General features: G+C 40.7%; 1 protein-coding gene across 2 annotated transcripts in view; it reads left to right on the top strand.

Annotated features, from left to right (window-relative positions):
* GAB3 (GRB2 associated binding protein 3) overlaps nucleotides 1–14,473 on the top strand; it is a 152,140-nt gene extending 137,667 nt beyond the window's left edge. For both annotated transcript variants that reach the window (XM_072626979.1, XM_072626978.1), the window contains exons 8-10: nucleotides 916–1,018; nucleotides 3,150–3,263; nucleotides 10,793–14,473. In XM_072626979.1, coding sequence (XP_072483080.1) covers nucleotides 916–1,018; nucleotides 3,150–3,263; nucleotides 10,793–10,909 — 334 coding nt within the window. In that variant the 3' untranslated portion in view covers nucleotides 10,910–14,473. The remainder of the gene's footprint in view (nucleotides 1–915; nucleotides 1,019–3,149; nucleotides 3,264–10,792) is intronic.
* Nucleotides 14,474–14,533: the final 60 nt, after the last annotated feature.

Raw genomic sequence — 14,533 nt, 5'->3', positions numbered from 1 at the left:
GGGGCATGAACAGAGGTGTTGTCACCTCAGCTGTTTAGCAAAAGGGCCCTACTTGGGTTAAGAATGACCGACCACTTATTAGGGAATTGTTTGTGGTCCTGGAAATAATTGCCCTTTAAGGGAAGTAACTTATTCCCATTTTTTCATGCATCTGCTCAGTTCATGAAACTATTGAAGTCAACCTAACAAGCATTTATCCTGTGTCATCTGGTGCTGTGCTAGAATCTGGGACTCAGAGACAATTGATCAGTCTCCAAGCATTTACAAGGCAGCCTCATGCACACAACAGGAGGAGAAAACAACAAAAAGGAAATAGGTCCTGTCCTCAAACGGCTTAAAAGTGTTCACTTGTGGGGCCAAAGTCTGGACTGAAAGGTCCATTCTTTTGCATCTGCTTTGTGTTTCTCTTTCATGTAGCGATTTATGTGTGTCGCCTCCCCCATTAGAAGATTAGCTCCTCTGTATCTCTTCTTTAAGTCACACAGATAGCGTTAGGTGGAATTGAAGTCCAAATCTCAGTCTATTCTGAACTACAGACCACAAGCACCAGTGCCCATCTTGGCACTGGGCAGTCATGCTATGCAGCTAGAAGAGCCAATGAGTCCATTTCTGCACTAAACACCAGTTGCTGTGCAAGATAATTTCTCCAGATGTGTGCCAGGTGTCTCTTTGGAGCCATTTGACAATGCTGTCACTTCTAAGCCCTCACAAAAAATTCCTATTGAGACTTTTGAGGTCAAGCCCCAGGAATGAAGATAATGGTCTCTGGGAACCTGCTGGTGGGGGAGTCTATTGCTAAAAAACCAGAGCTGAAAAGGGATCTCCTTTACATATGGGCCTCCATGTCAGATGTTGGCTGGTTTTCAAAGCATCTGTAAGACATTTCCTTAATATCCTCTATGTTTTTCTTCCTAGCAACCGAACCAGCTTTCTCTCTCCAGAAAGAGATGGGATTAATTCTGCAAGATTATTTGCCAATTCAGTTTCCGGAGAAGAGGAAGAAAGTTACATTCAAATGGTAACGTATTTTGCATGTGGATGGAATATTGACAAGTTCTTTTTCTAAGAAATGTTTTATGTTGTGGGTTTGTGCTCTTAAAAAAAAGGACACCAACTCTATGTGGTCTGAAACTTGAGGTTAATAAGTCCATAACAGAAACTATCGTAGTCTCCATTTCTCCTTCTCTCCCTGCTAGCCCACAGACCGCACCAAGATATTCTAGGAGAACTTAAGAAGCATTTCATTGGCAAACTCTAGGAAGAAAGTTCTGATACCTTCATACCAAAACTGAAATGAAAGACCGGTAATATTTGGAGCATTTCTGTAGTTGCCATCATTATATGGATGCAGATTCTCCTTACCCTCAATGCCATTCCTCCATAGACCTGACCTTTAGCTCTTCTGCTTACTTTTGTCCCAGCCCGTGACTCTCTTTGGCTCCAGTGCACAGTAGAGCTGGTTGTGGTTCCGAATGGCTGGGTAGGCAAGGTTATCCGTGGTACGTTGGGGCCTCAAGGACTTATAGATTTAGAAATTAATTTACAACCTATGCTCCAACATTTGCCTATGCTGGATGGGCCCTTCATTGGGAAGTTAGCTTGGCCAGAGTCTACGAGAGGATGATGGGGGCGAGTCTTTGGGGTTATTTTTTCAGTTATCAGCTATATCAAAGGGAGATGACAGAATCATGACTTCAAACTTTGACCCTAGCCATGCCTTTCTTCCAGTTCTAGGCTGATGATAGTGAGTAGGCAACGAGAAATAAAGAGAAAAATCTAGGAATAGTAATCTCCAGGGAAGCAACTACTTTAGCTGTCAATTGCAAATTTATTTAGCGTTATGTAGATTATATGCTAATCATTAAGAGTTCCACTAAAAGCTTCCTAATGTTTCTCACACCTCAAAATGGCTTTTGGGAATATCCTAGTGGGAGAGCACTGTTAAAGAGGATGTAAAGAAGTTGATCTTGACCTCCAGAAGTCAGAAATGATTCAAGTAAAGCGGTGAAACCCAGGAGCAGAGAGACCCTGACAGACCTGCTAGAGTTCAAGGGAGGATAGAGTCTCACCCTACCCCCCCCCCCCCCCACACAATGGTTTTCCCCACTGTAAAGGATGAAAATCTCCCTTGAATCAGATTCTGGAAAGAATGAACTAAGTTGAGAAAGCCTGAGAAGTTCTTTGATGCAAAAAAAAAAAAAAATTGTAGACTTGAACCAAAGTTAGCTACCTGGAAAGAGATATTGCCTTGGAAGGGCATGACATAGAGTTGGTTTGTAGTAGTTGGAAAATTCTCCTAGTGTAGAAAGCATAGATATGATGGGTCTCTGTGAGTGGCAAGATGCAGGATCAGATCAACTCCTCACTGTGGTACTTTCAGGAGCTCTGAAGGAGCCATGCTTCTATTGTGGTAGCTACCCCCTCCACTGATAGAAATCCCAACCCCTTGGTGATGGAATTGATGGTCTTAAAGAGTTGCTGTGGCTCAGATTTATCCCCATTTATCCCCAATGAGCTGGTGAGCCTACCTGAATTTAGCTGGACGCTAGGGGGAATCACCAGAACAAGACTTTTACCTTAGCAATAATTAGGGTAAATTATAATTAAAAACTTTCACCTCCTCAAGCAGGCAAAGCAGTGACTACTGATGTTCTGAAGTATACGAAAGCTTCAGATAGGCTGTAGCCAAGAAGAAAAGGAGGCAGCCCTGGCAAGGAAAACCTGAGTGAATTTAAGCAATGGTTATTAGATAACATTTATCTTTTAGCAAAGGTACTTACTTTGTACCCATGTACTTGTATTTTCTTTTACCTTGTTCTAGAGTTTATCTCTTTATTACAAGTGAACTCATAACACTTGTGTTTTATCAGGTTCTATTTTTTTTACTGACACACCTTATGCAGTTGCATTCCTTTCAGTCATTTATGCTTGGCTAAAGGCTGGAGCCCAGGGCAAATGAAGCAGATACCATTGTGGATGAGCTAGACCACGTTGGAAAGCAGTGTCTGGGAGGAAATGACCATCCTGTTGAGGGCTGGTCTCACAAACCCAGTCCTACACCATGGCCACTGATGCCCCTGCATTTAACAGCTTCCTCCTTTCCCTGATGCTGTATTCTGCTCAATTCTTGAATGTCTCTTTTCTGGCAGGAACACAGACAAGGACACTCCCCCTGTGAGGGCACTTTTTCTTGGCCAAAGAAATTCAGCCTTGATTACTTAGCCTTGGATTTTAATCCAGCTTCTCCATCTCCGGTGCTCAAGGTAGGAATCTACTTTCTAGGTGCTTGTAGCCCTGGGTCTGGTCCATTGTAAGAACTCTTAGGTTGGGAGCTCCACTCTCTCCCTATAGCTTCTTGGAGGACTTCATTATTCCTTTCTTTTTTGGGAAGTTGTCCCAAGTTTAGAGCTCACATGGTACCCCAATGGGTCTTCGGAACTTGATTTTGCTCAGACCCTAATGAGTGTATAAGAGTGGGGATGGGGCTTATTTTGGAGGGGAAGGAGTAGTGTTCATTTGTATCCATTATCAGATAAAGTAGAACTGCCATTTTCATGCCCTGAGATGCTGCCAACAGTAGGCAACCTCCATCAGATGGCCAGTAGTTGTCAAGTATTTAATGTTTTGTAGAAATTGATGCCTTTGTTTTTTTCACATCACATTTATTTCCATATATATTTCTCCCTCCCTCTCCTACCCAACAAACCTTCCCTTGTGACAAAATTTTTTTATTCTTATATATTTGTATTAACTTCTTGTTTATCTTGGTGTTTTGGGTTGGGTCTGATTTAGATCAGGCCCCTCATAGTTTATGTTTAATATTGGAACAAAATGAGGCACTCATGCATCATTCAACAGTTAACAAATGGAGATTTACATAAGCATTGCAGGGGAAGGATATTCAACAAGGATATACACTGAGGATATCTGAGTTGCTTCACCTAAATCAAACTCTGCTGCCTCCTATCAGGGAGCACCTGGAGCTCCTTGTGGTTCTTTTGTACTCCAGTGATCAGTAAGTGATGTCAACAGTCTGAACCTTTAGTTCCCTGAGCCAATCAAGTTTCAAATATGGTTTCAATACCTTAAGGAAAAATCAGCCAAACTTGCATGAAATGTTTCCATGTACACAGAAAAATAAAAACAAATTTATATATAAACCCATTTTACACCTTTTGCTTTTTTTGAATATAATAAATACCATGTGTTATTTCTAAAACTTTGTGCTTCCTTCTGTATTTTCTTCTATTCTCTTTGTGTCTTAAAAAATGTTACAATGGCTCCCCTTTTCCTCCTTATCCTTCTCCTTCTTCTCCTTATTCTCTCTCACCATCACTGTTGTTAACTCTCTATTAAACTTATTATTATCACTATCTGTTTTAAAACAAAAAATATACCCCATTAAATATAGTGTTCAAATATTTATTCTTATCATAATTCTTTTAAAAGTTTAAGTCTCTCTGCATTTTCTAGCATTTTTTGTCTAGCACACTTATTTGGAAACCTTATCTGAGATGAGAGGGGTTAATAGGGTCAGAGGGAGAAGGTCTGAGCTAGGGTAGGGACATGGGGAAATTTCAGAGTTGGGATAGGAGGAGCTCAGAGGTCTGATTTAAACAATCTTTCTTCTTTTCATGGTGAAGGAAGGGTTAATGAGAGGCAGTTATTTAAGTTTCAGATAAATTTAAAAATTCATACCATGTACCTTCCCTCCCACCCCACTCTGGGATTGCTTTCAAACATGCTGTCTTCCTTCATTACACTAAAGCAATAGGGCTATCAATGAGGGTGAGGGGGGTGATCTAAGTGCTATTTACCCTTAAAGCTTTTATAGAATTTAATTCTTTTTCACCTTAAATTCTACAGAGGGCTACCCCAAATCTCGCTAAATGTTTCAGCATATGTTGCTAAGTGAAAATGATTCATCTCCAAACTCCTTAATCCACCAAAATCTACGAAGATGTTTTTAGCAGTTCTACAAACTTTTATTATGTGACTTTTTTTTCTGTAATTCCAGTGTGGCTAAGGTTGAATTGACAGGGGGGGAGCATCTTACAGGATGTTTTCTTTTCTTATCTAATCTCTCACTGAAAACCTAAAGTGAAAGCTAGTCCTGCTTACTGGGGCAACTGCTTCAAGGATGAAACTTACCCTGCATTCTAAATTCTTTGGCTGTAGCCTTTCAGCAGTTTTTCTGGCTGGCTGTATTTTCCTTTTAAACACCCTACATTTTACAAAGACAAAACAAAACAGACAAAGCAATAAGGCATCCATAGGATATAAGGAAGAAGCTCCCTTTAGTGGGTGGTGGGCAAAAAGCGTCACTTAAAGATGCCCAGCAAAACCCAAACTTCATTTGATCAGAATAAGATTTTTCAATGGCCAATTTTAATTTCTTTAATTTGTAATAATGATAAAAGCTGAATTAGTTCAAACAAATTATTGGCTGAATCGATTGCAGTTTTATGCCAGATGTCACATAATTCAATTGCATGCTGTTTAGACATTCCCATAACTATTGCCCCCCAGTCCCATGCTATCAAAAATCTATACAAGGGGGAACCTAAAGGAATCTTGCTACCATTGGAACTCATTTTCTATTGCAATTTCTGAAAACCTAAAACTTAGCTCTACTTCCCCAAACCCTAGGGGGAAACCAAAACTTCCTGGGTGAACTAATCCATGGGAAAATGGTCCAAACCTCTTAAAAGTAAACTTCCTGGGGAAAGTGAATTCCAAACCTATCCTTCCCCAATCTCAGAGGAAGACCCAAAGTATTCCTCAAAATACAAACAAAAACCAAATCCTAAACATTACCTGAGCTCAGAAGAAAAAGAGATGGAGAGCAGGGAGTCCTACCTCCAGATGCAGTCTTTCCTGAAAAAGTCCCCTGGTAAAAAGTTAACTGGAGATCTCTAGGGGGGTTTTCTGTAAGGATGTCAACTGGGTTCCAAGTCTTGACTTAACCTAGCATGGGTCACCAAAAACTGTGGTGGGTGAAAGATGAAATGATTGAGGAAAACAAAGATTTGACCTTCTGAGCATTTCAATTTATTAAGTAATACATGCCAGTTGCCAGTGCCTCCTCAGCTTAGGCCTGAACCTAGTATACAGGGGGGAAAAGACTTTTATACATTAAAAACAATTGATCAAATAAGGACAGTTCATTAAAAGGAAACAATACAACATTAGGTAATCTGATTTCTAATTGTATTAGAGACTTTCCAAGTTGGGAAGGGAAGAGAACAGGTTCAAATCCTTGAATTCAGAAAAGAAGTATCCATAAACAATCAAGGGAAGATGAGCGCAATAACTGATTGATCAGTATGGGGCTAGTTTTCAGATAAGACATATGGGTTGCTTGAGATGTCCAACTGTGAGAAAACTCCTTGCATCAATCTTGGGATCTTACAAAGTTTCTGGTCAGCATAACCTAGGTCCTTAGTTAAGGACAGCAGGTAGAGGTGGTCCAGTTTCCCAGCCAGGGCTAGGTTCAAACAATACAATAAGGTTTTCTCCCAATTCCCACAACTGAATAAAGTTTTCTCACAAGATAGAAATTGGACTAGACCCATAATTGAATAGAGAGAGAAGTGAGCTAGCTCTAGAATTGAGTTTCAGGATGGAGTTGGTGTGATTCACTCAATTCCAGCTACCACTTGCTGTCCTGATCTTCTCACTTCCCTCAACTCCCCTGCCTCATTAACCAAGGGTAAGAAAAGGGAGGGGAAAAACTTGTAGCAGATAAGTGTAGTCAAGCAAAAACAATACACACGGTGTCCAATACATGGCTTGTCTCACATTACCTCCTGAGTCTATCCCCCCTCTGGCAGCAGGTAGGCACCATACTTCAACACTGGTTTTTGGGAGACAAGGTGGGGCAGTGCTCCCATCAGGTTTCTTTAGCCTTTCAAAAGTTGCATGGTTTTTCGACAATATTGTTGTCTTTGTATATATTACTGTATGTATACAATAATTCTCCTGATTCTGCCCCTTCACTTCACTCAGTTTATACAACCCAGGATTCCCTGAAATTGCCTTTTTTGTCATTTTTTACACCACAATAACATTCTATTATATTCATATACTACAATTTGTTAGCTATAATTCAATTGCCTAAGAAGCAATCTAAGGCACCTCCTTAGGTTCTACTTCTTTTCTTTTATTTCTTGCCCTTCTTCCCCCAATCATCTTTTAATCCTCCCTTTAGGATCAGGAAGTTTGTTTCTTTTGTGACTTTCCTACTCCTCCCCTTTATCTTTCCCTTTCCCTCCCTTCCCTTCCCTCGTGTTCCAAGATCTCCACTGATTTTCTGTTAAGTTTGATGAATTTTTTCATCAAACTGCATGTGTTGTATGTTCAACTCTCTTTTGTCTCTTCTGATGCCCACTCCCCCTACTCTTTCCTTCATAATTATGTGCTAGTCTCCCATAGCTCCTACAGCTCCTATTTCCCATGGGAAATAGCAAGTTCCATCCCCTTCTTCATTTCTACAATAATATATCCAGGGCTATGCTGGTACCAGCTCAGACTGACTCTTGAGAGCCAATTTAACTATTGTTAAGTATTTAAGGTGAGCATTTATGTAGAAATTGGCAAATGTTACAAATTGGGACTTGTTTTATTATTTTGTTGGGTCAGCAAAACTATGGCCCACCACCTGTTTTTGTACAGCCTAAGAGCTAAGAATGGATTTTACATTTTAAAATAAAGTTTGATTGCATTTAAAAATGTAAAAACCATTGTTATTGAGCTACTCTTTGGGGCTAAATATGGCCTAGGGACCCATTATTTGCCAACCCTTGGACTGGACTTAAAGTGATGAAGAAAATGTTAATGCAGTTGAAAGTGTGTAGTGTATACATTTTTTCAGAAAGCTAGTTGTTAAACATTTACCTGTACACTCCTGAGCATATCCTTCCTTTTAGCTCTCCTTCTCTTTCCCCAGTTCAGACTCTCAAAACAGAAATATGATTGCTCCAAAGACCTCCTTTTTTATCTTATTTAATTCTCTCCATATCCTTTGAAGGCATTCAAAGACATTCATTTCTTTTCCACCTATTAGAATGTCCACATGCATTATCATGACCATTCCAATTGTTCTAACAAATTGACCTTTCTAGGTTTCTCTGGACTTTTATTTCAAAATTCCTACTCATGAGGCTCTGGTCTTTTTTTAAAATCAGAAATGTTTGAAAACCAATTGCATTAAAATCTCATTTCCCTTCCCAAACCCCTCCCCATACTCAGCTTTGCAGAGAAAATTATTCTTGGTTGTAAGCTCATATATTTTGCCTCTTGGACTATCGTGTTCCAAGATCTCCTCTAGTTTTTAGTAAACACTGCCAGGTCTTGTATGAGTCTGTCTGTGGTTGGTTCCTTGATACGTGAATAGCTTCTTTCTGAATGCCTGCAGTATTTTTTCTTTGCTGTGGGCACTCTGTATTTTGGCCATGACTTCTCTGAGACTTTTCCTTTTAAGGTCCCTTTCAGGAGGAGAGTAGTGAATTCCTCCTATCTTCACTTTGCCTTCTGGTTCTAATAGATTTAGGCAGTTTTGATTTAGGATTTCTTATAATATTTTCTCCCTTAAACTATTTTCCTTCTAATTCTTTCCTCTAGAGCTTTTATGTCATTTTTAAACATTGCTTTATTTCTCCTAGATATTTATGTAGTCCTTCTGGAAAATCCATTTTTTCCCTTGAGTTTTTCCCTACAGTTGTTATGGAGATAGATTTACAATCATTTTTCATATTGCAGGACATGTTCTTTGCTTTATTCACCTCTCCAACTTTAGCTCCTTTGTTGAATTAGAGTTTTGTGCTAGAGCCAGGTTCTGCCCCATCCTGTTCTCTTGGCTATACTTGATCACCCCCTGGACCTTCAGGTTCCTCTCTGTTATCTTCCAACAGAGTGTTAGGGACCTCAGAGCCCCTGAGATTGGGCCATCTAACACGCATACTGAGGTACCATGTATGTTTGGTTGGCATGACACTGATAGCTGCTGTCTGCTTCCTAGAGTTTTCAAGGTTCCCTATGCTGGAGCTTTTCTTAAGTGAGTAGTGTAGACTCAATTGTAGACTCAATTGTAAGTACTTTATATTTACTCCATAATTCCTTTATTTGAGGCTTTTATGTCAGAGAGGATGACAGAAAACTCTGTCATATTGTTCAAAGGTGCCCTCAGTTCCTAGGAGAATTGGGACATATCTCAATCTGATCTAACAGAAGGAAATAAAGCTCAAATCAGTTCATTTCAGTGGAATAGGCAGTAATGCCTATATTTCTTTTTTCTTTCACAAATGCCTAGAAAAAACTATCTATGCTCATGATCTCTACTTTCTCTCCTTCCTCTCTTCTCACTCATCCAATTCTTTCTATTCCAACAAAGTTATCAGTAATCTCTTATTTGTACATATAATGACCCCTTCTCAATCTTCATCTTTCTTGTTTCTCTGCAGCCTTTGACACTGTAGATCGCATTTTCATAGATATTCTCTCCTCAATGAGTTTTCATGAAATTGCTCTCTCCTTACTCTCCTCCTAAATTTCTGATGGCTTCTTTTTTTGTCTCCTTTCCTGGATCTTCTTCTACATCCAGCTCACAAACTATGGGTGTCCCCTAAGGCTCTGTCTTGAGATTCCTTTTCTCTTTATACCATTCCATTCTTTGATCTCATCAGCTCCCATGGGCTCAATTATTGCCTCTATGCTGATGATTCCCAAATATATGCCTGTCTGTAGGCTCTCTCTTGCATGCCAGACCCACATCACCAACTGCCTCTTGGACATTTTGAATTTGATGGCAAATTCTGTGTGTCTCCAACGTTGTCTTTTCCCCCTGTCCAAACCCTGTCCTCTTCTGAACTTTCCTATCATTGCTGAGAGCTGTCCTGTGCTCCCAGTCATCCAGGCTTGCAACTTCAATGTCGTCTTTGATTTTTGACTCTCTTTCAGCCTCCATATTCAGTCAGGTGTCATTTGTTGTGTCTTCCTCCTCAGTAGCTTTTGAATTTGTTCCTTCTTTTTCACTTGCATAGACAATGCCCTCTTGAATCACTTATCACCTCTTACCTGAACTACTAGAATAGCCTCCTCACTCCAATCCATCCTCCAAATAGCTGCCAAAAAGTTCAGTTCTGATCATGTCGCCCTTTACTCAACAAATTCTAATGGCTCCTTACGGTCTCCAAGATCAAATAAACCCCTTGGTTTGATACTTCCACACCTGGCCAGCCTTCTCCTACGTTACTCTCTTATTGTACATGTTGCACTCTGTGGGACAGCCAAATTGGTTTTCTTGCTGTTTCTCCCATTCCCATGCCTTTGTATAGCTTGTTTCCCCATGCCTGTAATGTCCTCTTTTGTCAGTATGACCTCTCCAAATCCCTGGTTTCCTTCCAGACTCAGCTCTAGCCCCGTTCCTTGCCCCCTCCTCCAGTTGCTATTAAGACCCATTCTGCTTTCCTTCCCCACCTCCTTCCCATCATTTTGTATGTGTTCTGATACATTGATATAGAGGTATGTTATCTCTCCAGTTCAGGTAAAGGCTCCTGGAGGGCAGGAGGCTCTCACTTTTTTCTCTGTGTCCCCAGGGTCTAGGACACAATAGGTGCTTAATAAATGCTTAATCAAATTCTAATCATGAAAACAATATCTGATCATGTTACATTCCAAGGCTAAGTAGAGCATGAAGAGCACCAGTGTCCAGGATGAGAGGAGAAGAAAGTGTAGAGGGTTCTGGATGGTTTTATTCTGAGCTAATGCAAATTGGTCTGTTTTTCTCTTGCAGAAACCTTTGATTTCGGAAGAGCATCGAGTTGACTACGTCCAAGTTGATGAGCAGAAAACACAAGCCTTGCAGAACACTAAGCAGGAATGGACTGATGAGAGGCAGGCCAAAGTGTGAAGAAAGCAGGCCTGGGGCATGCTTGGAGGTGTACCTTGGTTGTGTGCCCCACTGAGGCTGCAGTGCCAGAGGACCTAGGGATGAGGTAGAAATGATCTACTGGATGAGAACTGGCTCTTCAGGCAGAGATGGGTAGTGGGACGTATTGGCTGGGTTCAGAAAAAGCTGTATTTGAATCCTACCTCAGACACTTCCTACCGGAGTGACCTGTGCAAGACACACTTACCCACTCTGTGCTTCAGTAAAATGAAGAGGTTGGACTTCAAGATTTCAAGGATCCCTTCCTTCAACTCAGTCTAGGAGCCTATATAACAAGATTCTCTTAGAGTTTGTTGTCCATTTAATATTGACTGTCATGCTGGATTATTATCAATAGCACAGAGTAAATGCCCTGCCCAGCCTTCGGAATATGACAACAGGGAAGACAGGGACAAGGAGTCCAGGAGCCTGGATCTCAAGTCCCATGGGCATTCTGATCATCCTTAGTACTCCTTGGATATCTAGTGAAGGTGTCCCTCTCATGAGATAGGATCATGATCAGAGCCCAGGGATGAGCCAGGCAGGGTTGAGCTGGGATATGAAGAAGCAACTCACTACAGCCTACAGAGAACTGATGGTAGCCTGTCTGCCCTAGGGTCTGGAGCTACCCTGTGGGCTTCCTGCACATAAGCTGCCAGGAGTCAGACCTGAGACTGTGGCGATGGCTCTCTCTGGTAGTACCCACAGGCCTACTGCCCCAGATGCACCAGATCCACTTAGGCTGGCTGCAGATATTGCCATTGTGATAGAGGTATTGAGGTATTGAGCATATGGAAGGTCTAAGGCCAAAAGAATGGAAGTATCAGAGCAGGGAGAGGTGGAGGACCTATAGGCAAGTCCAACTCTGTAGGTGAAATTGGATAAAGGTGCTTTTCTCTTCCTGAGTCTCATTCCCTCATCTATAAAATGAGGGGTCAAATTGTCTAGAAGGTCTGTACCAGCTTTAAATCCATGAGCACATATGAGAGAGAGAGAGAGTGTGTGTGTGTGTGTGTGTGTGTGTGTGTGTGAGAGAGAGAGAGAGAGAGAGAGAGAGAGAGAGAGAGAGAGAGAGAGAGAGAGAGAGAGAGAGAGAGAGAGGAGGGGGGTGGGGCTGGCCTTGCAGTCAGGAAGACCTGTCTCTGATACACACTGACTGTGTGTCCATGGGGAAGTCACTTATGTGTAATTGTCATTTCTAGTCTCTAAGACTTTAGATTGAAATGCAGTCAATCTCCATTGACAGAAGGATTTTCTATACTATGAGTTCCCCCCACTGTTGAAATTAAAAAATATTCACAGGTATGAACTGAAACACACACACACACACACACACACACACACACACACACACACAGAAAGAAAACAAAACCTCAAAAAGTCAGACCTTACATTTGTATTTTCCTCCAGGTTAGGTGGAATGTTGGGAGAGGGGAGAGAATTGGGGTAGCTTTTCCAAGCAAATGAATGAGAATATTCTGCTTTCAGCTCTTGGAACTGGAATATTACATTGTACCTATTTTTTTCTTCCTACTTTTGAATATGGAATTGTAGAATGTCAGGACTAGAAGGAACTTTGCCCCTCTCATTTTTATAGAGAAGGAAAAGTGAGAAGCCCAGAGAAAGGACTGGACTTGCCCAAGATCACCAATTTTGCCCATGGCCTATTGCCACCCCCAACCCCACATATACCAGGGACTCTGGGCTTTCATAATCCACATTTCATCCTGAGGTCTAGCCCTAGTGGGTCAATTTCTCACCTTTTGGCTCTTTGTTTCACTTCTCCCTGCCTCCCCAGTTAATCCAGGAAATTCTACAAAGTGAGGCCTCAGTGTAGTTTGTGTAGAGATTTTCCCAAATATGTGTAATGGGAGTCACCCAACTCCAAAACAGGCACTCTGTGTACAGTATGATTATTGGCAATATTGGTTGTGAGAGAACCATTAGTCGCTCCCCACAGAAAAGCCACAAGGTAAAGAGTCTCAGGAGTCCATTAACAAATACAGGAATATTAAACATTCAAAGAGTCTCTCAGCTCCCCCTCTATCCCTATTTCCAAAGGGAACTGAACTTGGGATTGCCATCAGGGCAGTCCTCTATGAGTCCTACCCACCCAATGTCCTCAAGACACATAGTACCACTTTGGATTTGACTCCCAGAAAAGTCAACATACTTTGAAACTTGCTGAACAAGCAAATCCCTTCTCTCTGAACTTGGATTTTCCAAGTCATGGTCTGGCTTTGCTCTCCAAATAGGATGCTAAGCAGGAACCATACTTCTCTAGGTGAAGGGCCTCAAATCTTGAACTCAGGAACTGTCAAACTTGGAGTTAGCCACAAACTAACTCTCAAAGCTGGTGCTACACAGAAAATCTCTTTCTCTGCTAGAAGACTATATTCCAGGGTGCTGCTGCCTAAGAAAACTTCATGTTCCCCACATGCACATGTGCGTACATGCACACATACACACACCATCTTCCCCTGTATACAAGAGGCTGAAATTCAAAAAGTCTGTCCTTGAACTTGCCTTTCAAGCTGTGGGCAAGCATGTCTCTCCCTACTGTGTGCTTGTGCTGTAAGTTACCATTGCTTCTCCTGGTGATGATGAGGGTGGGGATGGGAGGAGAAGGAGAGGAATCCCTTCTCCCTTCCCCTTGCTACATTTTGTCAGAAGATTTGATGGGAAAAGTAAGTCCCCAAGAGTTGAAAGCCCCCAAAGCCAACTTGCTTTTATAAGTCATGATGAGGCATGGCTGTTCTTCAGTCAGGGAACAGTTGTTCTCTGTCCATTAGTAGCCTTCAAATCATGGCCAATGCTCTATAACGTCGTATTGGTTTGACTGGGGAATTTCAATTTGATCAGTGACTTAACAGTGACTTTTTGTAGCCCATCATCTCATCAGTTTGACCAAATTGACCAATGGTTTATCTACTTTATTAGTCGTTGTAGTTTTTTTCATAAAGCCAGCTTCTAGTTTTATTTATTAGTTCAATGGTTTTCTTACTTTCAGTTTTATTAATCTCTCTTTTGATTTTCAAGATTTCCAATTTGGTGTTTAATTGGCAGTTCTTAATTTGTTCTTTTTCTAGCTTTTTTAGTTGCTTGCCCAGTTTATTCATCTATTTTTTCTCTCTTTTATTAATGTATACATTTAGAGATAGACATTTTTGCTTTTTATTGATGTAAGCATTTAGATATATAAATTTCCCCCAAGAAGTGTTTTTTTTGCATCCCATAAATTTTGATATGTTGTCTTATTGTTGTCAATTCTCTTTAATGAAATTATTTATTGTTTCTATGATTTGTTCTTTGACCCACTCTTTCTTTGGGATTAGAGTATTTAGTTTCCAATTAATTTTTAAACTGCTTCCATGGCCCTTTATTGAATGTAACTTTTATTGCATTATGATATGAAAAGGATGCATTTAATATTTCTGCTTTTCTGCATTTGGTTGTGAAGTTTTTATGCCCTAATGCATGGTCAATTTTTGTGAAGGTGCCAACTACAACTGAGAAAAAGGTATACTCCTTTATACTCCCATTCAATTTTCTCTACAGGTCTATCATATCTAACTTTTCTAAAATTATATTCATCTCCTTTACTTG

This window comes from Notamacropus eugenii, chromosome X, assembly GCF_028372415.1.
Source record: "Notamacropus eugenii isolate mMacEug1 chromosome X, mMacEug1.pri_v2, whole genome shotgun sequence".
NCBI lineage: Eukaryota > Metazoa > Chordata > Mammalia > Diprotodontia > Macropodidae > Notamacropus > Notamacropus eugenii.
This window is presented reverse-complemented; position numbering and strand designations above follow the sequence as displayed.